The sequence below is a fragment of the Terrapene carolina genome, unplaced genomic scaffold (genome assembly GCF_002925995.2).
Source record: "Terrapene carolina triunguis isolate 2854851 unplaced genomic scaffold, T_m_triunguis-2.0 Scaffold62, whole genome shotgun sequence".
Lineage (NCBI taxonomy): Eukaryota > Metazoa > Chordata > Testudines > Emydidae > Terrapene > Terrapene triunguis.
Genome location: NW_020664413.1, coordinates 36,699,702 through 36,724,964, shown reverse-complemented (window position 1 = coordinate 36,724,964; position 25,263 = coordinate 36,699,702). Strand labels below are relative to the sequence as shown.

At 40.7% G+C, this 25,263-nt stretch overlaps 1 protein-coding gene across 1 annotated transcript in view; it reads right to left on the bottom strand.

Moving 5' to 3' along the window:
* MYO3B (myosin IIIB) overlaps window positions 1-25,263 on the bottom strand; it is a 245,837-nt gene that overhangs the window by 96,380 nt on the left and 124,194 nt on the right. Inside the window, exons 22-24 of the mRNA XM_026647772.1 lie at window positions 18,890-18,934; window positions 6,032-6,111; window positions 262-339 (exon numbers count right to left, since the gene is read on the bottom strand). Of these exons, the coding sequence (XP_026503557.1) occupies window positions 262-339; window positions 6,032-6,111; window positions 18,890-18,934 (203 nt within the window). The remainder of the gene's footprint in view (window positions 1-261; window positions 340-6,031; window positions 6,112-18,889; window positions 18,935-25,263) is intronic.

Here is a 25,263-nt window from a genome sequence, read left to right as displayed (position 1 = left end):
TTGTTATGAAATCATAGACTGCAAGTCACTGTCCAGGCCCTAGATCCTAGTGCCAGTAGATTTTTGGCCAGTTCTGAGAAGCACCATGGTCAAGTGACAAGAAAGAGCAAGAAAAAGAGTCAGAGTTCTGTAGGTCTAGGGAGGCATCATAGTGAACAAGAGATACTCTCTTGTCCACCGCTCTCACTTAGCCGCACAAATACTAGATTAATCATCTGTTCAAGTAATCAAAATGCATTTTGTAAAGATTACATTTTATACCCTAAAATAAGAAGCCACGGTTTGCCTCTTCATGTTGGTTGTTTCCTCTGGATGTCGCATCATCTCCATTGTGTCAATCTGGAAATATAAACTCAGACATCAGTGGTGTTTTACAGACCGTCTTGGATCCCAAATCTGAGAGCAAAGTACAATATTTATCAAGATCATTCTTTAGTGTATATATACACATTATCAATAGTTCATTAGAGACCTATATTTACACAGGGCCAGTTCCCTAAGAGGTGCTGAACACTCAATTCTTACTGACTTCGATAGGAATTGTGGGTGCTCTGCAGCTCTCAGGACTTGGCCTGCAGAATTTCAGTCTTGTTAATCCATTTGTCAGCATTGTCCTTCACAACAGAGAAGAGCCCAGATAATAATCTTTTATCCCCGTCCTTCTTTGAGCATTGTCCGCTCTGATGCAATGGAACTTGGATCTCATTCACCGTGGTTTGGATTTGGGTTTTGCAAACCCAAATCTTCTGATCTGAACCACTCAAATATTAATAATTCAGGTAAAATGGAACCCAGATCCACGCAACCCCTCGTTTGGGTTGTACAAAACTAAAATCTGACACACGCAGCATTGCAGAAACAAAACCTGGTGTCTTCTGCCCTTGTCTGTGCTGAGAGAATTTAAAAACAGTGACCATCTGAAGGATGTGCAGGCTACTTATTCTCCACAGGGTATCATTGGCACCTCTCAAGTGAGCACTACATTACAGTATAGAAACAAAGTACCAAATCACCAAATTACTAAAGTAGTGAATAGAAAGCAGAGAAAACACTGGGAATCCATTCAGCAAATTTACTAAGAATTTGTGGCTCTCTTATGTTTCCAAGAATTACTTAAAGTTGGTTTAAAAACAATTAAAAAAAAAAACCAAACACTAACGATTTTGAACATCTTGAAGGAAGAAAAGAAAGATTAGTACAATAGGTTCTTTGGTTCCAAGCTATGTATTGAAGCATTTATTACTGTTTTATTATTTTTACCCCTTATTGTTACAGTTCCACTCCAAGATTTCCACTCATATACTCATTCCTGACAGTGCAATGAGGGCTGAAGTGCCATCCTTTAAAAACAAAGGTCCTTTCTTCCCAAATCTGCTGACTGTCTATACAGATATTAAAGATCTCCTAGCCCTTAGTGAAACATATGGTATAAGCTCAGTGTACCAGCCAGCATTACTTCTTTCACTAAAATTTTTCTTATTTTCAAAGTTGTTTATGAGGTATAACAGACCACATCACAGCTGCCATGTTTGCCTTTGTATTACCAATATCCAATTTGTTACCTTGTAATGTGCTTTGAGACAGCTCGTGTATGAAAGGTTCTACATAAAAAGTCCACATAGGTATCACTCTTCTCTTCTATAAACTAAAATGCCAAGGTTAGAATTTCAGTGAAATACAGTTTAACAACCCGTTTTCCCCTAACCACAGACAAGGACTCATGCCTATAAGTACAACTACAGGGTATAAATAGCAATGACTAGGCAATTGCTGATTTTCAATGGACCCCATAAAGTACGGGTGACATCTCTCTGACCCCAATATTGATTACTCCTGTCTGATAGCTGGGTCTTGTCTCAACCCCCTTCCCTAAGCAACAAAGTGTACTTCACCTATATCTTCCTGCCAGGACAAGGACTCCCTCCAATCCTGTTAATCCAGCCTTTTACTAAATCATCACAGATTGCTAAACACTTCTCACAGAGTCAGGGTCTCAGTTTAGGATTCTCTGCATGGTAACACAGCTCTTGGTCCATGGAGCACTCACTAAAATATATTTACCTTGAAAACTGATTTAAAAAAAAAAAAGAGTTCCCTCCCCAAACCGCTGGGAGGAAAAAAAAATGGGAGGAAAAAAATCTGACTGTTTTTTACATTTCCTGTAAATAAAATGAAATGTTGAAGAAGGTCAGGAAGTAAACTGTAAAACAGCTGCCCTGTTTTTGTAATGCACAGAAAAATTACCACTGTCAGTTAATTAAATAGTATGTCGGAGATTATGAGGGCGCAGATCACAGAAGTTTTTGCCTACCCACTGTTGGGATTGCTATTACAGTAAAAGCTTTGTTATGGGGAAATGGGAGATGCCGGTTAGTCAAAAATTCTGGTTAACTAAGAGTTATACTTACCAATGGAGGGAGGGAGTTTGGGTGCAGGAGAGGACTCAGGGCTGGGACATGGGAGGGGGTGCAGGCCACGGGCTCTGGGAGGGAGTTTGGGTGCGCGAGGCGGCTTGGCGCAGGGGATTAGGGAGCGGAAGGGGTTTTGGGGTGCCAGATCTAGGTGGTGCTCACTTCGGATGGCTCTTAGCAAGGGGCGACTGCCCAGAAGCAGCAGGGATATGTCGCCCCTTGCTGGGAACCACCCAAGGTGAGCGCTGCCCAGATCCGGACTCTTTGCAACCCTATTGAAGATTTGTATTGGGAGATATCAGAAATGCTGATTTCTAGAGCGTTCCGGTTGGTAAAGTGCCGGATAACACAGCTTTTACTGTAATTACCCTCTGTGACTGTTTAGAGGCCCAGCAATTCTGTGTCTCACCCAACTGAACCGCCATTGCTCAAAATACCACCTTCTTGGCATTTCAGCATAGAACACAAAGTTAATTTTAGAGGGTAGATATGGATAGCAAGTATATTGTTCCTCGCACATCTCAATTATACTGTCAATACAGCTGTTCTTATGAAAATCAAACCAGAATTTGTGAATGAAAATAACCAGGGTTACCAATCACAGGCAGATTGTGTTGCTCTATTACAGCTCAACAAAATTACACAAAACAACCAGCACACAGCTTAGTGCTAACTTGCTCTGTGGCAGTTTACCATCTGCTCTGAACAGGTGGCATTTGGATAAACTATGAATATTTGAACCAAATAATGCTGTTGTCAGCACATGGGCTACACTTACTGGACTTTGCTTCACTGATCATTTCCAAAGCTTAAGACCACTCTTTTTAACTCTAAAAATAGTTGCAGAAAAATTATTGTTCTCAATAAAGTAACTATGTGTCTTACCTTGAGGAGATATTTAGGAGACTGCATGCAAAATATAAAGGAAATGAAGCCCTAAGTAGTATTAGATCAAGACAACAGACTTTATATTGGGAAAGAAATCAAAAGAAAAGATTGGATTTAGGATACAGATGGTTCAAAGGCGACTAGATTCCATTAAAGGTGACAGTATGGTTTTATAATCTGTGATGCTCTCCCTTGCCCAAAGTTGTGTATGCATCTTATATCAATAGAGAAAAAGATCTCTATGAAGTATGGTATTTATTTTTAAGTTGCTAAAGGAAAGACCCTGTAACATAGCACAGGAGAAATGCTTCATCAGCACAGATAACATCAAACGTTTTGGGAGTTCAAGTGATAATATAAATAACAAATATCAATGTTCTGATCAGAGCAGCATGGATGTCCATTGGAGGGATGGGGAAGAGTTTCAGAACTATTTTGGCCAGGCAACTATTTTGAGCATTCCTATCTGAACTACAGAATAAGGTCACATAGGAGACAGGACCACACTATTGAGCTCTGGACATTTAGGCAAAGGGGATAGGGAAAAGTTGCTACTATAATTAGTGTTACCTCTAAGAGGTTTAAGGATGCAATGTGTCTCACAATAGTGATGTACCATAAAGGTCAGTACAACAAACAGGCTTCTCTTCCTACAGTCATTTTATTTCTAAAGAATCCATCTTGAACGCCCACCTGGGTGTGCTGAGTCCAAAGGTGCTACTATAAGCAGGTAGACAGACACATTGGGCCAGATTCTCATTTACACTAAGCCTTCTTTATACTGCTCTGGCAATGTAAAAGCACCTTAAAGTTACATTTACACCCACTGAAGGGCACTTTCCACTCTTGACTGTAAATGATTATCAGGCCCAAGGTCTGCAATGCCTGAGGAAAGGGCAGGTGTGAAGTTTACTTAAAGCCTTGTCTATATGGGAACATTTTTTTAGTAGAAACTAAGATGTGAATTTAAGCCAGCATAGTCATCCCATGTTCAGACACCCTTATTACAGTATAAGAGTGGTCTTTTTCCATTTAGCTTACGTCACTTGGGAAGTTAAACTGAAAAAATCCTCTTACACTGAAATAAGACTGTCCACAAGGCTGCTGCTGGTGGGGGGATAGCAGTAAAACTATATCATAATAACTGGTAAAACTTTCCCATGTAGACAAGGCCCTAGTGTTGGACGCTAAACAGCCTCTTCACCCAAACAGAAAAAAACAAAAACAGCACCCATTAGAGTCTTCTTCTTTCTACAGATGGAGCTTTAAATGCATTTCTCTAATAGTTGCATGGACTAAGACCTGACTCTAAATTATTTCAATCACATAGGCCAGCATCCCATTCTGCACATCTATTGGTTCTTTTTTTTTTTTTTAATCCAATTCAAGGATTTGGATATAAATAGTTTAAATATTATTTAGTTTAACGGAATGCTTTTACTAAAGCTGCCAAGACAGAGTTGCTCTGATCCACCCACGCTGAATCAGTAAAATGTATGCAGAGGTGACTAACGGTGGTTGAAGATGAAACTGGAAAGACAATATGGGTGTAAGTGCTATCTTGCAAGGAAATTCGATAGGGTATTTCCCTTCAGCACTAAACGAGTTTATACCAGTGAGAGAATAAATCTCTGAAATCTGAGTCTATATTTGCAGGTATAGTGAATGTACAAGCTCCAGGATGATATATGAATGGCCATAAAAGGCCCAGAGGAAAAAAATCAAAACAAAACAAGCCTGGAAACTTATTTTAATATAGCTATTATTACGACTATTTATTAATAATATGTACTGTAGGCATAGACAAAAGAACAAGCAAACAAAACCCAACCAGTAATATACTTGGCCAGCAGAGTGCTAGAATATATAGGGAAGGACCAGGAGTAACTTCTTGAATTCTTAATACTATCAACCTGACTCATAAACGTTCTCTCCCTTATTGCCTGAGCTTGGTGCAACAAATGTTATTAATGGTCAGAAAATTATCGCATCCTTTTACAATCTTGCCACAGTATTTACTTGATGAAATCTAGCAGCAACTAATTGCATAGCTCCACTATATGTTCCATTAAGAAGCATGTCCTTTCAGTGGTTCCTAGGATGACCAGATGTCCCGATTTTATAGGGACTGTCCCGATATTGGGGCTTTGTCTTATATAGGCGCCTATTCCCGCCCCCACCCCGTCCCCATTTTCACACTTGCTGTCTGGTCACCCTAGTGGTTCCACATTGACTGTCCATCTCTTTCAAATGTTTTTGCCTTAAAGGCAGGATAAAGCAGAGGAATGGGTCAGTTTTCTATTTTGCCCTTCATAATGTTGAATACTCCAACCAAATTCCAATCAATTAAATCTCCTTTTCAGGCTACACACTCCCAGGGTGAAATCCTGGCCCCACCGAAGTCCATGAATATTTTGATATTGGCTTCAATGGAGCCAATATTTCATCCCTAGTCTTTTCAATCTGTTGTCATATATAAATTCCACCATTTCTCTAACCATATCTGTTTGTGTTTGCTGGACTCTTTAATGGGCTGGTGACCAAAACTGGATACAGTAATCCAGATCAAGGTGAATATTTTCTGAAATAGGGCCAGATTCTCAGCTGATATAAATCTGCCCCATTGTGGATTTACAGCAGCTGAATATCTTGTCTATAGTTCCACAATAATATCTGCTGACTTAAATTTCTTCCCTTTTGCAAATGCCTCCAGGCAATATAATATTACTAACCTTGATGCGCCCAGCACTAAGCTGTGGAGGCAAAGACCTAGATGCTGCTGTCACTCTGGCTCTTGCCTGTGCCAAGTTACCTGTTAAAAGAGATGGAAACACAAATTGAAAGAACAGTTGCTGTTTCGCTGAGAGAAGGGAAAATCTGAAAGGTGAGAAAGCAGTCTAAGTAGCAGCACTAAGAATGCTACCAGATAGAACCACACTTCTTCTGCTGAACCCAGATAATCACAGATCCTCCACATCACTGAGCATTCAGCAATGGTAGGGGTAACAAAAGAGAGGTACCAGGGTGCAGTGTTGATTTCAGAGGAAAAAAGTCGGTGATAAGGAGGCATGTCATTGGCCGTAGCATATTGAGTTGATGAAAGCAGCAGCACAAAGGCATAACAGCTCAATTGCTAGTAATTGATTTATCAGTGAATCATTCAAAGTTTTGAGAGAGAAAGAGCAGAAATAAAGCTATTTAGTAAGAAATCACATGGAGCCCTGATGTGCGTAGATGGCATCTAAAATCACAAACTAATTAAAGAGATGATAAAACAATCTCTTTTTTTGAGCTTTGGACACATAGGCCTGCTTAATCCTGAATGCTATTGTCTTTTGGGATTTTTAAAGACTGACTGGACTCCTTGGTCAAAACCACATTGTTTTGCTGTGGAGTCAATTGAATGACATGTTTACATTTTTTAAAAGTACAGTATGAATCACCCGAAACATTTCAGCTTTATTTGCAGAATAACAAAATAACTTTACAAAATAAAGGTTCAGAGAAGAGAGAGGAAGTGATGCGGACTGTGCATACATATGCAAGACATACCATATATTTTAAAGTTTTAGCAAGTCTAGCACAAGATGTCCAAATGTTTTCTCTGGCTATATCTTCAGAGGCTAAACTGTGATTAATAGCATTGAAAGAACCCTTTGAAGCAGGATTGGTGACATCAAAGTCCTAATCCATGGGTGGCAGGATTTTTATAATGAGTGGGAAGCATTTTAACACATTTCAAAGGATTTACAACATGAATAAACAATAGACCTCTGCAGATGTACCACACACCTCTCAGAAACATAAAACATAAATAAGTTTCCATTTTAATTTAAATGTAAATAAAGTGTTAACACTTCTCTCAGATGGTAAGTGCCTTGTTTGCATCATTCCAGTGTTTGGCTATTTGCTTTACAGAAGACTTGTAACTCCAAACATTCTTCAGGGTTTTGCTAAACTATACATTATATAACTGGTAAGGAAGTAACACGAAATATACAAAAAGCAAAGAATATTTATTTAATAGTACTTATCCCACCAGGGAATTGTGAGAGTACATTACCCACATTAAACTGAAAAGAACCTTTGACAGCCTATGGTCTCACTTCCCTTCTAACAAGGAAACTGAACCTTCTGAAAACAATTTGGAGATTGACACTCGAAATTTGGAGATTACATGCTCAGGAGCAATTCAAACATTTTGGACATTTATTCATTCTCAATGTCTTTTTATGTTAAGGTCCTGTCCAGTCCAAACAGAATGTGTGGCTATTTGTCAGGCCATATCACATCACAGGACACAAAACGTGTCAATGTTTTCAGAACTTGTTTTGGAATGTAACTTTTTAGATGCTAACGAATGTGAGCCTGTTTTGAAAATCTGCTACAAATCTAAGGACAAAACGTGGACATTTTCCTCCTAATTGTAACAAAAGAGCTCAACATGAGCTAATAGCTGGCAATTCTCACATTAAAACATTTCCTCTTATTGAAATGTACTTTTGGTTAAAAATGACTGGGGGTGTTGGAGGGGGAGGGGAATAAGGGTTTCTGCTCCTTTTTATATGAGGCCTGAAAATGTGGAAAAAGTGTTTGATTTGATTTGGTTTGTTTTTTTGGCTTGGGTTTTACAACAGCCATTCAGGTCCTGTTTAGGCTGCAAAGCCATGAACTGGAGAACTAGTATCAGTACAAAAGGGTAAAAGTTAAGCAATAGAGAGGGGAAGGAAATGTAAGTTGGATTTGTTCAAAACTCTTTGGTTTTTGTTTGCTTTTATTAAAGCATATCGAACTTCAATGGATAATTAACATTTTGGATAAATGATGTTTTTGTTAAAGGTTCAATTATGATTGTAGAGCTCACACTCAACATCCCAGCTCCAGACATCCTCCATCAAAATTCAGACTAAACCTCACATTCCTGATAAGGCAATAAACAAGCGGGGGGGGGGACGACTTTCAATAAAAGCAGACATAACCTTTCAGGCCTTCTTTACACATCATAAGGAATAAAAATAATGGAACAAGGCCAATTTAAAAAAAAAATACTTTGCAGATCATGATTTTATTGTTGGTTATTTTCAGGTTAGGGATAGATCAGAGCTGCAAATTCAGGTCCAGATTTCAAACGTCCTAAAGTTCTATAGTGTTATATTCTGGGAACTTGGTTCCAAGTCATCTCTTTTATTTTTTTTTAATCTGATATGTTATTATTTGTGTATAAAAATGAATTTGCTGTGCAGTTAGAATATTTTTTTCCAGTGTGCAGACTAATTCCATTAAATATTAATCAAATACAACTTTATACCATTCCAACAGTGTTCTCTTTATAAACAGATTTTTTTTAAAAAAAAAAAAAATTCTGTTTCCAGGGCTGTGGAACAATTTGATAACTGGACATCTTCTTTGAGCTTGTAATAAAATAACAATATCATCTCACTTTTACAAAGTGCTTTCTAAAGGAAATCAGTATAATTATTGCCATTTTACAGCTGGGGAAACTGAGGTACAGGGAGGTAAAGTGACTTGCCCAAGGCCACCCAGTAGACCAGTGACCAAGCCAGGAACAGAACCAAGATTTCCCAAGTCCCACTCTAATACTCTCTATCAATTAGGCCATCTTATAGAACTCTGACAAACATTATTGGGTCATTTGCTATTATTATTGGTGGTTTTATCTATCTCTGAAAATGAATAAATGAAAATTTGTTTTAAAACTGAGGAATATGTTAAGGTCAAATGAATTATTTGTTTTTGTAGAGAATTTCAGGTTATTGAACTTATCACTTAAGAAACAGGTTTATCTGCTATTTGCTATGAGGAGAAACAGAGAGATTCTGATCCTCCAAACACTACTATAAAGCCTGACACTGCAGTCTTAACATCAGCATAATTACTACTGATTTCAGTTAGAAATTTGCCTGGAATTGAATTTAACTGATTTAATTGAATATTAAGAGACGAGCGGGGTTCATTCCAGTTAAATTTTTCCACATACCTTGGGAGAACTGAAACATGGGTCTATATGTTCTGTCTAAAACAAACTTTGAATACTCCCTGAGTTGTATTTACATACCTAGAAGATATAGGATTGCTTTATAATGAATGTAGTGAAGCCGATGGTCATCCTCACTAAGATTATTATCCTGTGTTGTTTGCTTCCTGCTTTATTAGCTCTGTGACTGATAGACTCTTATTTTGTTACTGCCTCTTTAGACCATCGGTGCACGTATATGATTTTCCATGATATTATACTGGCTGATGATGATGTTTAACATCAACACAACATTTGTTTACAATAAATAATCCAGGCATTTATCATGTACAATGCACAGAATGTGTGATTCTGTCTAAATACAGTGTGGCTGAAAGAGACTGCCAAGGAAAAAAATAAGATTCATACACAGTGATTGGCTGCCTCTTCCAAACAGCTGATTTTATTTATTTTTACTGGCAAAAGCAATAGCAATTCTAGACCAAAAATAAGACACACCCTCCCCTCTTTACCTTTATAAATTCTTATCCATTCTTATTTTGGACTTCATTTTGTATTTCAAATGAGCTCCTATGTAATTACTACATAATGGATAGCAGCTTCAGTCAAATTGAAAGAAAGTTTTTGTTAGGATTTTCCAAATCAAATACAAAATAATACTTTAAATAAAGGTTTGTGACCCAATAATCTCAGAAACTCAAGTTCAGGAAAATAATTCCCTCACCTACTCCTCTATACCATTAAAACTAACAAACAGAACAAGCCTTCTTTGCAAATCACTCCATATAACAAAAAGTGTTAGACAAGAATTAATGTGTGGTTTATTCCCTGATCAGTAAATATTAGAAGCTGTGCTCTCTGCATTTGATTTTCATTTACAATGTCATTTATTACTTTACACACCAAAATAATTAAATTTTATTCCACTTTATGAATAATATCAATATTTGAAGAATAAAAGTTTTTAGATAATATCACACCCAGTTAAAACAGCCCATGTGTTCCTGGAAAGGTTAAACCGATTAAAGATTATAAGACAGCACTGTTTCTTTTAGAAGTCTAGCTTCCCACATAAAGCATGACAGACAATCTAGAGGAAACACAGTATCTGCAGGTGCAGATGTGTTTAAGTAAAATATTGCTTATATTAAATCAAAACCCATAAATTTTGGAAATTAAAGTGACTAAAAATTAGAATTTTTCCTAAACTACCAACATAGATGTTTAATTAGCAAAAGAGGGAGCACTGCCTAATGGTTACATAAGAACAGCCATGCTGGATCAGACCAGTAGTGCATCTAGCCCAGTATTGTGTCTTCTGACAGTAGTCAATGCCAGGTCCTTGAGAGGGAATGAACAGAACGGGCAATCATCAAGTGGTCCATCCCCTGTCATCGACTCCCAGCTTCTGGCAAACTACAGGACTATGGCCCCAATCCTGAAAACATGCACGTACTTAACCAGGGCCAGCTCTGGCTTTTTTGCCTGGGGCGGCGAGCCCCGGCCGGGGCTCCGCTCTCTCCCCTGGCGGCCGGGGGGAGGGCGGCTGGAGCCCTGGGAGGAGGGAGGCGAGCCCCGGTGGGGGCTCCGCCTTCCCCCCAGCCGCCGGGGGGAGGGCGCCGGGGGGGAGGGCGGCCGGAGCCCTGGGAGTAGGGTGGCGAGCCCGGCCATGGCCCCGCTCTCCCCGGCGGCCGGAGTGCCGCACCGCCCCCCTCCAGGTGCCGCCTCAAGCACAAGCTTGGTGGGCTGGTGCCTGGAGCCGGCCCTGACTTAACTTACCTTAAGTGGGACTACTTACATAAATCATGATAAGAGCCTCCTGCCTTAGTGTTTGTAGGATCAGAGCCCAGAGACTGACTTGCTGTGACCTTGAGGGAGTCACTTAACCTCTCTATTCTCAGTTATCCCTTCTGTACAAAAGAGCTAATAATGCCACTAGGGTTTAAGTAGGCTTCATTCATTAATGTTTGCAAAGTGCTTTGAGAGCCTTCTAGAGAAGGTGCTGGAGTCGTGCAAAGGACTGTATTATTATATTTCAGTTCAGTGTATGGATGCTTATCCAGACAAGGGCTGGCTCCAGCTTTTTTGCCACCCCAAGCGGCGAAGGAAAAAAAAAGAAAGAAAGAAAAACCCGATTGAGCTGCCGCCGAAGAGGAAGAGAGGGAGTGAAGGACCCGCCGCCGAATTGCCGCCTAAGACCTGGATGTGCCGCCCCAATAACGGACGGAGTGCCGCCCCAGGCACCTGCTTCCTTCGCTGGTGCCTGGAGCCGGCCCTGTATCCAGACTCCTTTTGTCAGAAACTGTGCTGGAAATTTCACAAGTACAGGTTTTCTTTCAAATACCCTCTTTAGTGTTGGCTCATTTCAACCATGTAAGAAAGACAATACTGTCAAAATACCCTGCCTCCTCGTTCCACCTAAAGCCAAGTAGTAAAGGTTTTTAAAAACAATTATAAAAAATTCACTAGACATTTACAAACTGCAATAAAGATCAGGGTTTTCTTTTTTCAGGTTCAGTGTCTGGAGTGTTATCTAGCTGTTAGAAAGGGAGGGGCCTCACAGGACTCCTGGGTTCCAATCCTAGCGCTGAAACTGACTCACTGCAGGATCCTGATGAGTTGTTTATTTTGCATGATCATCATTTTTTTCCAACTGTATTATAGGTATAATACCTACCTGCCTCAATGAGGTCATGGTGCTTAATTAAGGTTTGTAAGTCCTTTACTATTTTCAGATGGCAAATGCTACAATATCTAAATAAATATTAGTAAGCATTATAATAATCATTTGGGTCAGTTCTGATTTGATTTGAAATGGTTCATTTATTCCTTTAAAAGGGGGCAAGGATAACATTGTTATTTTGGCATAATATTTACTTTCTGAAGTGAAATTGACTCAGAGCAAAACATCTTAATGACAACGGCATCATACCCATACAGACTGTATCAGGAACATTACTGAAATGTGCAGCTACAATATAGAGGGCATAGCACAAGCTCTTCCCTTATCTTCATCTATTTTATTAATTTCATTCATGCTTCTTCCTTAGATATGGATGGGGCACTTTAAATATCAAGTAATATTATACGGTCGGGAATAGTAAAATGCATTCATATTTCATTGACACTGCTTTTAATCACAGCTAAGCACTTGCATCCTGGAAGAGGTACAGAGTCAGACCATGTCTTTGACATACAGAGATTCTTTTCTGCCTTTCCTTTTAGTACATTTTATCTTGCCTAAGGAAGTCAACTGCTTATCTCCATAATGCATTTTCATCTTCTGCTACTGTAAAAAGCTAAGCTTCTCTGAGCTAGACTATAACGGAATACATGTCATTTTTTATTGGGTGCTCATTTGAATCTGGTCACTGACTATCAAAACTCTATTGAGTCACTGAAGCCGTTTAAGTTAATCTGTCTGCAGTAAAATAGCTAAGAATCCAATTTTCACGCATATTACACATTTTACATACGAATATAATATTTATATAAATACTATATATGGGATAGAATTGTTTGTCAATACACACACCAGATACTGCAGCCTCAGATACTATACTGGAAAATACAGTGTACTTTCTACCCAAAATGAGTGATCAGTCCTGTTGAAGTCCCTAGAAGTAAAAAGAGATCCTAACCAGTTTTTCAAAATCAAGAATGTACAAACAGCATGGGAACCATGATATTTTAGTAACAGTAGTATGTATCTATGTATGTGTATATAGCTCCAAAATTATTACTATCTCCACAGCACATGGAGATAGTAATAATGTAGACATGTAAATGGTCTTTGTAGACAAATAAAAATGTCAAGCCCTGTGCCACAAGGCTCTAACAGTTTGAGCCTTTGATTCTCATTTACACAAAGGCCTCTTTACACTGCTCTGGTAGCATAAAGGGGTCTAAAAGTGGGCATAAATGAAAATTATACTCACTTCAAAACCCCTTTCCATTGCCAACGTGGTGTAAAGAGGCCTTATTCTAAATAAGAATTAGGCCCTAAAAGGCTTCCTTGTGCAGACTTCCCATAGACTTGGGCAAATCACTTAGCCTCTCTCTGCTTCAGTTCCCCATCTGTAAAATGGGGAAAATAGCACTGCCATGCTTTCCACAGGTGTTGCAAGGAAAAATACATTAAAGATTGGGAAGCATTTTGAGATCTACTGATAAAAAGCACTATATAAGAGCAAGTTATTATTGTTATTCGTCAATGACCAGGCCCTAAGTTAGACATAGCACACCAATGGATGGCAAACAAAGGAGATTATGGGAAGCAAGAGGTTTACATTAAATATGTTAAATAATATGAATGCTTTTGTTATATAAGCATATAGATCATTTCTGTTTTGAAATCATTATTTTACTGGAATAAATTAATTTGTCATTTAAAGGAATAAAGTTATCAAAGAGTAGAGGGTGACAGAATGGATGCCAACCAGCCTATTGTTTCAAATTACACAAACTTATCTCAGTAACAAGGTTTTTATTTTCAAATTGACCACTAGGATTGATTTAATTGACCAGATCATTTCATTGACCAGGACACAGTGATCAACTCATTGGTCAAATAGCAGTATTACGATGGTTATCCTGAAGCACATGAATTAATTATACCAGTTATATTAGTTGAGTACCTGCGGAGTCTGACCAAGAGCTAGTTGGCTGATGCTCAAACCAGACAAGACAGAGGTGATGATAGTTGCTTGGGGGGAAGCAACCAGAGGATATGTTGAAAAACAATGTCTGTCCCTTTAAAAGAGGGGTTGTTCACCACGTGAGGGTCATGGTTGAACTCTCAAGTCAGTCCTACCACAGGCATTTCAAAATAGATGTGGGGGATGAAGGCAGGGATTATAAGGGTGGTGAACTGCTGAATGAGGAGGGGAAACATGAGCTTTTAAACCTGCTTGGCTTACTGCTGCACTTACAGGATTGTCTGGTGTATTGTGACTTATGTCAATAATACCAAACTCCTGGTGTAAACTGAGGCACAGAAAAAGTTAACCAACTTAGCCCAAGTAACATTGAGTAAATGGTGGAAGTAGGAGTAGAATTCAGAAGTTGTGATTTCCAGCTCTCTGTTTTTGCACACTCCCTTTCTATACACTTTATGTGTTTTATTTTAAATATCTCATTATTTAGTGCCTCATGCTGCAGCTGCTCCATACGCAGACCCCCCCCCTTTGAAATCAGTGTGAGAATTCTTTGTACGGGGTGACTGCAGCACCAAGCCTTTATTCATTCTGTACAGTACTATGGTAATTTTAAGGATCATAGTACTATGTTTGCTGATGTAGTCACCTCTATGTTTAGCTGTTCCCACTGTTATAAGATGTACTGTAGGATTGTTCATTATGGGGTTTGAATTCAGCTGTAGGTTGTGCCACGTTCTCCTGGCATTTTACGGGGCATTGGGAAATCTGCTTGGAAGTTACTGCAGGAGACCCACACTTCCTATTCCCTTTGAGACTTCATAACCAACTAGCAGGGTCCGAACACTGGACAGTAGTGACTGGAGAGGGGGTGTTGGCAGGGCATCTCAGGAATGCATTGTTTCAGCTCCTCTCTCGGACATCCTCTGCTGATTGAGCTTCTGTAGCAGCCTGACCACTACAGAGTTCTTGCAACTCATGAGGAAGAGCAGCGGTGCAAACACAATCTGCCACCCCCTGGCATGTAATTTTGTGGTGTGTCAGGGTTGGGGGGGGGGGTTGCTTGTTTGTTTTTTTAATCAGGACATCCCTCTTCTAAACCTTTACCTTCCCACTTGAATGCTGCCCAGTTGTATTGTATCTCTAAAGAATACACTAAACGATTGAATTTAAGAAGTAATATCAAAGAGAGAGGAAAAAAGGTATCTCCTCCCATTCAAACAAAAGGTAATTAGGAACCCAAAGTTAAATCTTCAACTGGTATAAATAGAATGTACCATGAAGGGGAGAGTAAATTAGTTAGTAAATGAAATAGCCTGTTGTTGGCAATAAAGACTTATTGTTAACAACTAGAGCTGGTCAGAAAAATGTAATTTCCATATTCCGCCATTTCGAATGACCCCTCAAAATATAGATATTTCCTGCAGAATGGAAATTCCAAAAAATTCAGTGTGGAACCATGATTTGTTTTGCTTTGGCTCTATAAGTGTTGAAAGATGATCATACAAAATATTAAATAAAATATTTAATACAATACATACAATAATATTAAAATATTATAATATAAAAGTTTACATGAAATAAAAGGGAATGAAAATGTCAAAACATTTTACATAAGAACATAAGAACGGCCATACTCGGTCAGACCAAAGGTCCATCTAGCCCAGTATCCTGTCTACCGACAGTGGCCAATGCCAGGTGCCCCAGAGGGAGTGAACCTAACAGGTAATGATCAAGAGCATTTTACCTTATTAAGACAGAATCAAAAAGTCAAAATGGTTAAAGTTAAGCTGAAATCAACATGTTCCTACAAAACATTTTGATGTAACTATATTTTCTGACAGAAAACTATTTGGTCAAATTTTTTTCAACCAGCTGTATGAAGAACTGTCAGTTGTGTAGAGCAATATTGTGGATAGACCGTATTAACTCAGGGTAGTTATAAAAAGAGGTTTCATCTTCAAAGTGTTTGACATACTCTAACTAGTCTTTATAGTATCCCTTTACATAATTAGTAGTAATATTCTCATTTTCTTGTTATGGAAACAAACTAGGTACTTCAGTTGACATCTAACTTTAGGCACAGGAGAAGTCCAGTTGACTTCATGTTCCTAATACTAGGCTTGTTGTTTACATTCCTTCCTGAATCGGGGCCATAGAGAGGCTAAGGCAGGGGTGGGGAACCTTTTTTCTATCAGGGGCCACTGACCAACAGAAAAAATCAGTTGCAGACCACACACAGCCCCGTGGGGGGGTGGAAGTTCGGGGCTTCCCCTAGGCTCCAGGGTGGGGCCAGAAATGAGGGGTTCAGCGTGTGGGAGGTGGCTCCGGGCTGGGGCAGAGGGTGGGGTGCAGGAGGGGGTGAGGGCTCTGGCTGGGGGTGCAGGTTCTGGGGTGGGGCTGGGGATGAGGGGCTTGGGACTGGGCCCAAGGAGTTTGGAGTGTGGGAGTGGGCTCAAGCAGGAGTTTGGGGTGCAGGCGGAGGTCTGGGGTATGGGCTCTGGGAGGGAGTTTGGGTGTGGGAGGGGGCTCAGGTCTAGGGCACTGGGGTGCAGGTCGTGTGTGGGAGGGAGTTCCGATCTGAGGCAGGGGGTTGGGATTAGGGTGGGGGTGCAGGATCTGGGAAGGAGTTGGGGTGCAGAAGGGAGTTCCAACCTGGCGCATGGGGCTTGGGGTGCGGGTTCTGGCTGGGTGCGCTTACCTCAAGCAGCTCTCGGTTGCGGGTGCAGCGGGGCTAAGACAGGCTCCCTGGCTCCGTGCTGCTCCCAGAAGAGGCTGCCATGTCCGGTCCCTAGGCGGAGGGGTTGGGGGCTCTGCATGGTGTGTGCTGTCTACGCATGTGGGCACCGCCCCTGCAGTTCCTATTGGCCACAGTTCCCAGCCAATGGGAAATGCGGAGCCAGCACTGGCGGCGGGTGCAGCGCACGGAACTTCCCTGATTGGCCCTGCTCCTAGGAGCCGCAAGGACATGCCAGTCATTTCCGGGAGCTGCATGGAGCCGACCGGACTTTTAGTGCCTCTCTCTCTCTCTTGTGCAAGCACTTATCACTGTGTGTTATGTGAGCACCTTTTACTATATTAGCATTGGTTCCTTTTCATAGATAATTTTAATTACCACAGACATACTAACAGAGGGGTAGCCGTGTTAGTCTGAATCTGTAAAAAGCAACAGAGGGTCCTGTGGCACCTTTAAGACTAACAGAAGTATTGGAGCATAAGCTTTCGTGGGTGAATGCCCACTTCATCAGACGCAAGTAATGGAAATTTCCAGAGGCAGGTATAAATCAGGATGGAGATAACGAGGTTAGTTCAATCAGGGAGGGTGAAGTGCTCTGCTAGCAGTTGAGGTGTGAACACCAAGGCACTAAATAATGAGATATTTAAAATAAAACACCAGCAATACCATCACAGGACCTAACCAGATCAGCTACAACATCACCGGCTCATTCACCTGCACGTCCACCAATGTTATATATGGCATCATGTGCCAGCAATGCCCCTCTGCTATGTACATTGGCCAAACTGGACAGTCACTACACAAGAGGATAAATGGACACAAGTCAGATATCAGGAATGGCAATATACAAAAACCTGTAGGAGAACACTTCAACCTCCCTGGCCACACAATAGCAGATGTAAAGGTAGCCATCTTACAGCAAAAAAACTTCAGGACCAGACTCCAAAGAGAAACTGCTGAGCTCCAGTTCATTTGCAAATTTGACACCATCAGATCAGGATTAAACAAAGACTGTGAATGGCTATCCAACTACAGAAGCAGTTTCTCCTCCCTTGGTGTTCACACCTCAACTGCTAGCAGAGCACCTCACCCTCCCTGATTGAACTAACCTCGTTATCTCCATACTGCTTCTGTGACAATATTTCCTGAAGCATCACCTTCCAGAGTCAACAGCAATGTTGCCACTTTTCATAATTTTATTACAAATCTCACGATGTTTGTCTTGAAGCCCTAGCTCCTGGCATCAGGTGATTAAGTGAAGATCTCCACTTTCTTTTTAAAACAAAAACAAAAAAAGCTGTAAAATGTGTACTCTAAAGGCTCCTACACAAGAAAGTAAATAAACCCAAAATGTATTATTTTTTAAAATCTCATAATTTTTAAGCTATTCACATGATTGGGGGACCTGATTCACGATTTTTGAACACTTGGGGTTGGGAATCCTGCATCAGGACTCATGGAAACAATATCAAATTGCACCAGATTGGTAGTTCAATATTATTACTACTATTCATTGATTTTCACAGTGAAAACAACCACCTCGGTCCCTACCCATAGCTCTTTTTAAAATCTGTCCCATAAAGCACAAATCAGGAGAAATAACAATAATGAGACAAGGGATATTAAAAACTACCAAGTAGCTGCCATCTGAAGGTAGTACTGCATTGTATTTTCTCTTTTCTTAATTCCAAATTTTCTTTTACAGGTAAGACTAACATCAGCCAACTAAGAGAGATTTTCCAAATGTAGGAATTCACTCTTTAGAGACAGCAGTCACCTTCTTCAGGTTTTACTTTAGTACAAAAGACAGCTATAGAGCCTTGCACAAGATGCAGAGGACCCATTTTGGAAGTCTGTGAGTTAAAGAAGTTGGCTGTTAATTCTTACTGAATTGGGTCTCTAGGCTACTCAACTGAGTGTTTGTTCCTTTGTATGTCTGTATATCTGTATATTTTATGTCATGTTTCCAAAAATATCATAAAAAGATTCATTTCTGATAGAATATAATATTTAGGGAAATTATTCTATTTTTAATCTATGCTAAATTAATGGGACAAATACCCAGCTCTTTTGCTATTTTTGACATTACCTTACTGAATCATTGCTATCCATTGCTGATGCTGTTCTCACAAGTCAAGTCAAAAGAAACAAGACTGTGTTAACTAACAGGAAAACAGACATGCTGGTTCAAAAGACCACTGACCTTTGCAGCTTGTTGTACGGTGAAAGAGCAGTGAAGGTGGTGGACCTTGTTAAAACAAAGTACAAAATCAGAGCACAACAGCACCACCATCATACAAAACACTGAAATGAATATATGAGCAAAATCTAACGCAGACTCAGAGGTAGTTTGCCATAAGACATGTTGGCTATTAGCTACAGTAAACACAAGCTGGATGATTTAGAGACATTTGGATTTGTTAGCACATTCTTTATAAAAGTACAGTACACCCGCAAAATATTATGGATGCTTAAGTTGTCAGTATGTTGCATGTATTACTTGAACATCCCACATGCTTTATCTGCTGTACCGACTCATATGAAAGCTTAAGAATTATTAATTGCTCATTTGGGTCTTGATCCTTTGAGCTGCTGAGAGCCTCGTGTGAGGTGACGAGCACCCTCAATTCCATTTGACCTCAGAGCACTCAGTGCCTGGCAGGGTTAGCTTCTAATAAATTCACTTTTAAAATAATCAGTGTACATGTTTTGTAAACATTTTACTATTAAAATGATGATATATAACACACAATGAGATCCATATTCTAATAGTTAACATTAAAACCAATAATATCTTCTGTATAACACATCTGTTGCTATCTCTAAGTTAATTTATATTTTAATTAAATCAGTATGAAATGAAATATTAAGATTAATTATTGTGTATCTATGTTAAATGACATTTTATAAACAGGTAAGAAGTTAGGTTAGAAGTAAGGCTGACTGGATAACACAACCACCATTCCATGTTGTGAAAAATTTTGAGATTTCCGCATTTATTTTCATTCCACAATAGAAAGAAAACTAAGACCTTTTGAATCTTGGTATGAAAACAAAAAAACAAATTAAAAAAACCCATGATTGAGAGAGAGACCCTAGAACGGCCAAAAGCCCAATGGTTAGGGCACTCACCCAGGATATGGGAGACCCAAGTTAAAAGTCCCTGTTCTTCCTGATTTGGAGCAGGGACTTCACTGTGTGGCACTCCCACATCTCTGTAAAATGCCCTACTGACCAGTCTACTAGCTATTCTGGGGTGGGTCAGTGTAGGTCTCACTCTCTCTCTCCTGGACCTGAGAAACCTTCCCAATAAAGTCTTTATTGAAACCAAAATGTTTCATGGAAACATATTGGTTTAGACAAAACAGCATTCTTCCACAGGAAAAATTTTCATCAAAAATGTTTCGACCAGCTCTAGTAGTTGGAAATATTAAAAGAGAAAGCATCATCTTCCCTCAGCTATAAGAAGGCAGAGAACAAAACAAAGTTCCTCCCAAGTTTTGCTTATTAGGAATGGCCTTTTACAAACTGACACAATTAAACCGTCAATATCTATTTCTTAAAACGACTCAGTTCTATCTGTTAGGATCCAAGTCTTCAAACACTTACAGACAGATTCTGCCATCTTTATCCAGGAGTAATTTATTCTGCAAGTACTCACACTGAAATTGACTTCTTGTGGAGTAAGATACTATTTAATGAGAGCAAGGATAGCAGGATCTGGTCTAAAGTAACAGCTGTAATGCTTACTGCCATGAGTAATCCCAGAGATTCACGTTACTCTTGATTTTAATGGAATTATTGACAATAGTGACAATTATATCTTGTATTGTGTGTTAGCATGATTGGGCCCTTACTTGTGATTTTGATAGAAGGTTCTGTCCCTAGGTGAGCTCCATTTTTATGGCTATCCGAGATAGCCTATATGGGTGGCATGCTCTGGATCCTACTTTTATTGAATCTCATTAGGAGCATCTGTATATTTCCATTGCCCTGTGACACAAATCCTGGGATCTGAGGAAAAGCCTCAGACAGAGGAAGCATGGAACTGTATGTATACTGTGCAACTGGGAACCTAAATAAAATGTAATCAAACACCCAAACTCTAAAGCTCAGTTAAGCTACATTTAATTTAGTTTACTGATGTCCCACATCTGCAACCCAGTAAAGTTCACAATTGTTACAATGCACAGCTGTGGTTTAAAGCCTCTCTTTGCACACAATACACTGGCAGCAAAGCAAAAACAATTAATTTTTATATGCTTTTAACATATGGATTAGACAGTCAGAAGTAAGAAAGCCTCGTGTTCTAAAAAGAAAATATATAGCTTCTATTAACTTGACCCAAATTCTTAGAAAATGTAAGTTCTGATTCATCTTTAAGTAGAGAGATTATAATTATAATGGCTTTGTATCGGATTCATTTGATTTAAAGTGCCTGCAGTTATCTTTTAATAGGGAAAATATATGACACAAACGTCCCATTATAAATAGATTTTATTATGAGATAAATTAATAAATTGTAAAATGTTTGGAGTCTTTTGTTCTATTGTGATCTGTGGAATTAAAAGGAGAAAAAAAAAAACCCTTTAAGCCTAAATGGAAACACATTTCATTTCAGTGAATAAACATGATGTACACCAAGCCAAGGGCCCAATTCTGCAAACAGTTATCACCAGGCAGAATGCTTGTACTCAGTGGGATTACACAGTAATAAGCAGTACAGGTAAAATCCTGACTCCACTGATGTCAATGGCAAAACTCCCATTGACTTCAGTGGATCTAGGATTTCACTCTGTGTGCAGTAGTAAAAGGATTGAAATCCAAAATAATCTAGTTATTTTTCACTATTTCTGATTGTTCAGTAAAGTACCATTTGCTGTCAAAAATATAAATAATTTATACTGAGACACAGTATCTTAAATTGGAAAATTGCCAAGTTAAATTGATAACTGCAAATCAGTTTAAAAAAAAAAGTCATTGTGCAACATAATGGTAGGTTTGAGGATGTTGCAGTATGTGATTTGGAGCAGACACTAGTTGTTGAGTTTTTAAGCTGACCTCCAAAAAGAGGGAGGAGACAGTGTTTGTGCTTGTGTTTTGGATTCTTTAGGGCATGTAAAGAAAGCCTGAACTTTTTATTAAAAAAATAAATAAATCCAGCTTTTTTTTTTTAAGATGACACATACCGGGTTCATCTATTCTGTTTTTCTTGGAGTACTATAGGGATGACTGGAGAACTCATCGGATTAAGATAACACAAAAGACAACAGACTGAAAGTAAATATTGAGGTGGGGAAGGGATGATCAGGCAGACAGTTTATAAATAATTTATATTTGTAAATAACTCTTTACCTCAAACTCCAGAAAAAAATGACCAATGAATGCCAGCAAAAAGAGAGATGATAACTCATAATATTTCTGATAGGTGAAATCCACCCCCTATTGAATTCAATGCAGCCAAGATTTCATCTGATATATTTAATGAAAAAAAATTATTTTAAAAAATAAAACCCTGCTACTCACAGTGGGGGTATGTCTACACTGCAAAGTTGTCGACAAAACTTTTGTCTTTCACGGGTACTTAAAAAAGCCTCCTCGCGAAAGACAAAAGTTTTGCCAATGCAAGTGGCAGTGTGAACGCGGCTTTGTCGGCAGGGGCTGGAAGTATTTTGTCAGCAAAAGTGCCAACAAAGTACTGACAAAGAGCGTTTACACACGCTGACTTTTAGTGACAAGGCTACATGGTGTAGACAAGCCCTGGGTGAGATGCATCCTTAGAAAACCAGTTTTAGCTTAACTCCTCTGAAGGGAAGCGGAAGGCAGGAGCATTGGAAAGTTATCCAAAAGACTGAACAAAGGAAGCCAGGTGGGTTTAAATAGTGAGCCACACAGGAACAAGGGGGCAATAAAAGAAGAGAAAGCATGGGGCAGGACATAGCAAAGTCTCAGTGTTGCCAACCCTCATGATTTTGTCATGAGTCTCATGATAATTATTGTTTTCCTTAAAGCCCCAGCTCCTGGAGTCAAGTGAATATGTGATGATTTCAGTGTTCATTCTTAAAGCAAAAGTAAGCTTCTAGTTCTTGTGGCTGTGGAGAAAGTTTCAAAATGTGACCCCAATGCACTCTAAAGGCTCAAAACGCAGAAGGCATATAAAAAGAACACCAAATCTATTATTTGTACATAATCTCAATATTTTAACGCCAATCTCATGATTTTTGGTGAGCCTGACTCATGATTTTTGAACATTCAGGGTTGGCAATACTGCGTCACAGAAGCTGGGAAGGGGCTCCATGAGGGAGAGAGACCACCTAGCATGCAACAGACTGCATGAGGAGGAGACACCCTTCTTGCCTTCCTAGACCCAGATGGTTCCCCAAGGACTCACAAAGGAAGTGAGAGAGAGAGAAAGTGAGGAATATTGTTCTTTCAGATGTTTATTGTTTTGTATCATGTGTACTCTCCTGTGCATTACATGGTTAAGTATAAAAGAGCACAAAGGTGTTAGATTGTGCAAAGGGTGTGTGTTGACTACTTCAGAACTACTCTGTGCCTCTGCAAGTTAAACTGTGACCAGAAGCTTCGTACTTTTTGGGTGGAGTTCTGGGAGAGGAATGTGTTTAAGTAACTGGGGTATCTCAGGGGTCAGTGCTGGGCCTGAGGCATACATCAGGTAGGCTGAGGCGCTCCATTTTGGAGAAGGGATAGCAAACTGAGAGCCAGTGCCCAGGAAATGTGCTAGAGAGGCCAAGGGAGAAACGAGTGCTGCAGCTTACTGAGGCTTTAGAAACTTGAAGCACCCAAGGGTTCCATAGCACAAAGGCTTGGATTCCCCTGGTGATGCTTCCCAGGGCACCCAGGGCTGTGAGTCACTTTGTTACTATGCGAGGGAGTCTTGCCTGTGCTAGCTGGATGTCATCTCCCTAACACAACCAGCCTGTCAGCCACTCAAGCACTCTCCTCTGGCCTACACCAGGCCTGTCTTTGCCTTGTAGGTTGACCGCAATCCCTGAGTCCCTTCAAAATACCCCCTGTGGTATCCAGCCTTTGATCACTGGATACCCACAGAAATCCCAGATGGAACAGAGTACCACAATTTATCAGTTTTGGCTTAGACCAGGGGTCTCAAACACACAGCCCACAGGGCTATTTTCTGCGGCCCACAAGCTCCTCGCGCCCCCAGCTTTTACCTAGAGTGGCTCCGGCCTAACGCGCACCGGGGGAAGGGCAGGCTCTATGATTCTATGAACCCTGCTGTGGTTCATAGAATCATTGAATATCAGGGTTGGAAAGGACCTCAGGAGGTCATCTAGTCCAACCCCCTGTTTAAAGCAGGACCAATCCCCAGACAGATTTTTTGCCCCAGATCCCTAAATGGCCCCCTCAAGGATTGAACTCACAACCCTGGGTTTAGCAGGCCAATGCTCAAACCCCTGAGCTATCCCTCCCCCAGTTTCCCATTCCCGGCCAATGGGAGCTGCTGGGGGCGGTGCCTGAAGCAACAGCAACACACAGACCCCTGTGCGCACCGGGCCAGAGCCCGCCCCCCGAATCCCTCCTGCAGCTGAACCCCCTGCCGTGAGCCCCCTGCTTCACCCCTCCTGCACCCCGACCCCCTGCCGTACCCCACACCCCTCTTGCACCCCGAGTCCCTGCCCTGAGCCCCCTGCCGCACCCTGCACCCCAACCCCCTGCCCTGAGTTCCCTGCCACACCCCTCCTGCACCCCGACCCCCTGGCCTGAGCCCCCTGCTGCAACCTGCACCCCGGCCCCCATCCCCCTGCCGCACCCCACACCCCAACCCACTGCCCTGAGCCCCCTGCCGCACCCCTCCTGCACCCCAACCCCCTGCCCTGAGCCCCCTGCCATACCCCGCACCCTGACCCCCTGCTGAGCCCCCTGCTGCACCCTGCACGCCGACCCCCTGCCCTGAGCCCCCTGCCGCAACCCGCACTCCTCTTGCAACCCAACCCCCTGCCCTAAGCCCCCTGACCTCTTCCTGGCTTGAGGCAGGAGTAGAGAGAGTTAATCTGATGGTATGAGTATCAGACTCATCAGCTACCATAGGGAAATGCCAGGTATAATCCTCACCAACTTGCCCTTCCTTGTGGACCACAGATCCACACCCACATACCACGAGTTCAAGCCAGGAGGGCATATGCAAGCCCTTAGGGGCAACCTGCTCTGAGGGGAAGGGAACACCACCAGGTAGGTTTGCAGGATATTTACCATAGATATCGTAAAGCAAAATCCAGTCTTTAAGAGATTATGACAGAATCTGCTCAAACATCAAGGCGACATCAGTATCAGCATCTATAAGTGAAGTTACTAGGGTTACTTCTGTAACTGCTGCACGAGCCTTTTATACAGCCATCTTCAATTAAACTCAGTATAATGTATAGTTCTCAGGTTACCCTCTTTCCCAGATTGTTTAATCATTTTGTCTCTGACACTGTCACTCATGATACCAATCCCCCAAAATCTGTGAAAGAAAAGAGACCAAAATAGTTGCATTTGGCTAAAAAAGGAACTTGCAAATTCAGCAAAATAGAGGCATCCTGTTCCTTGCAAGTA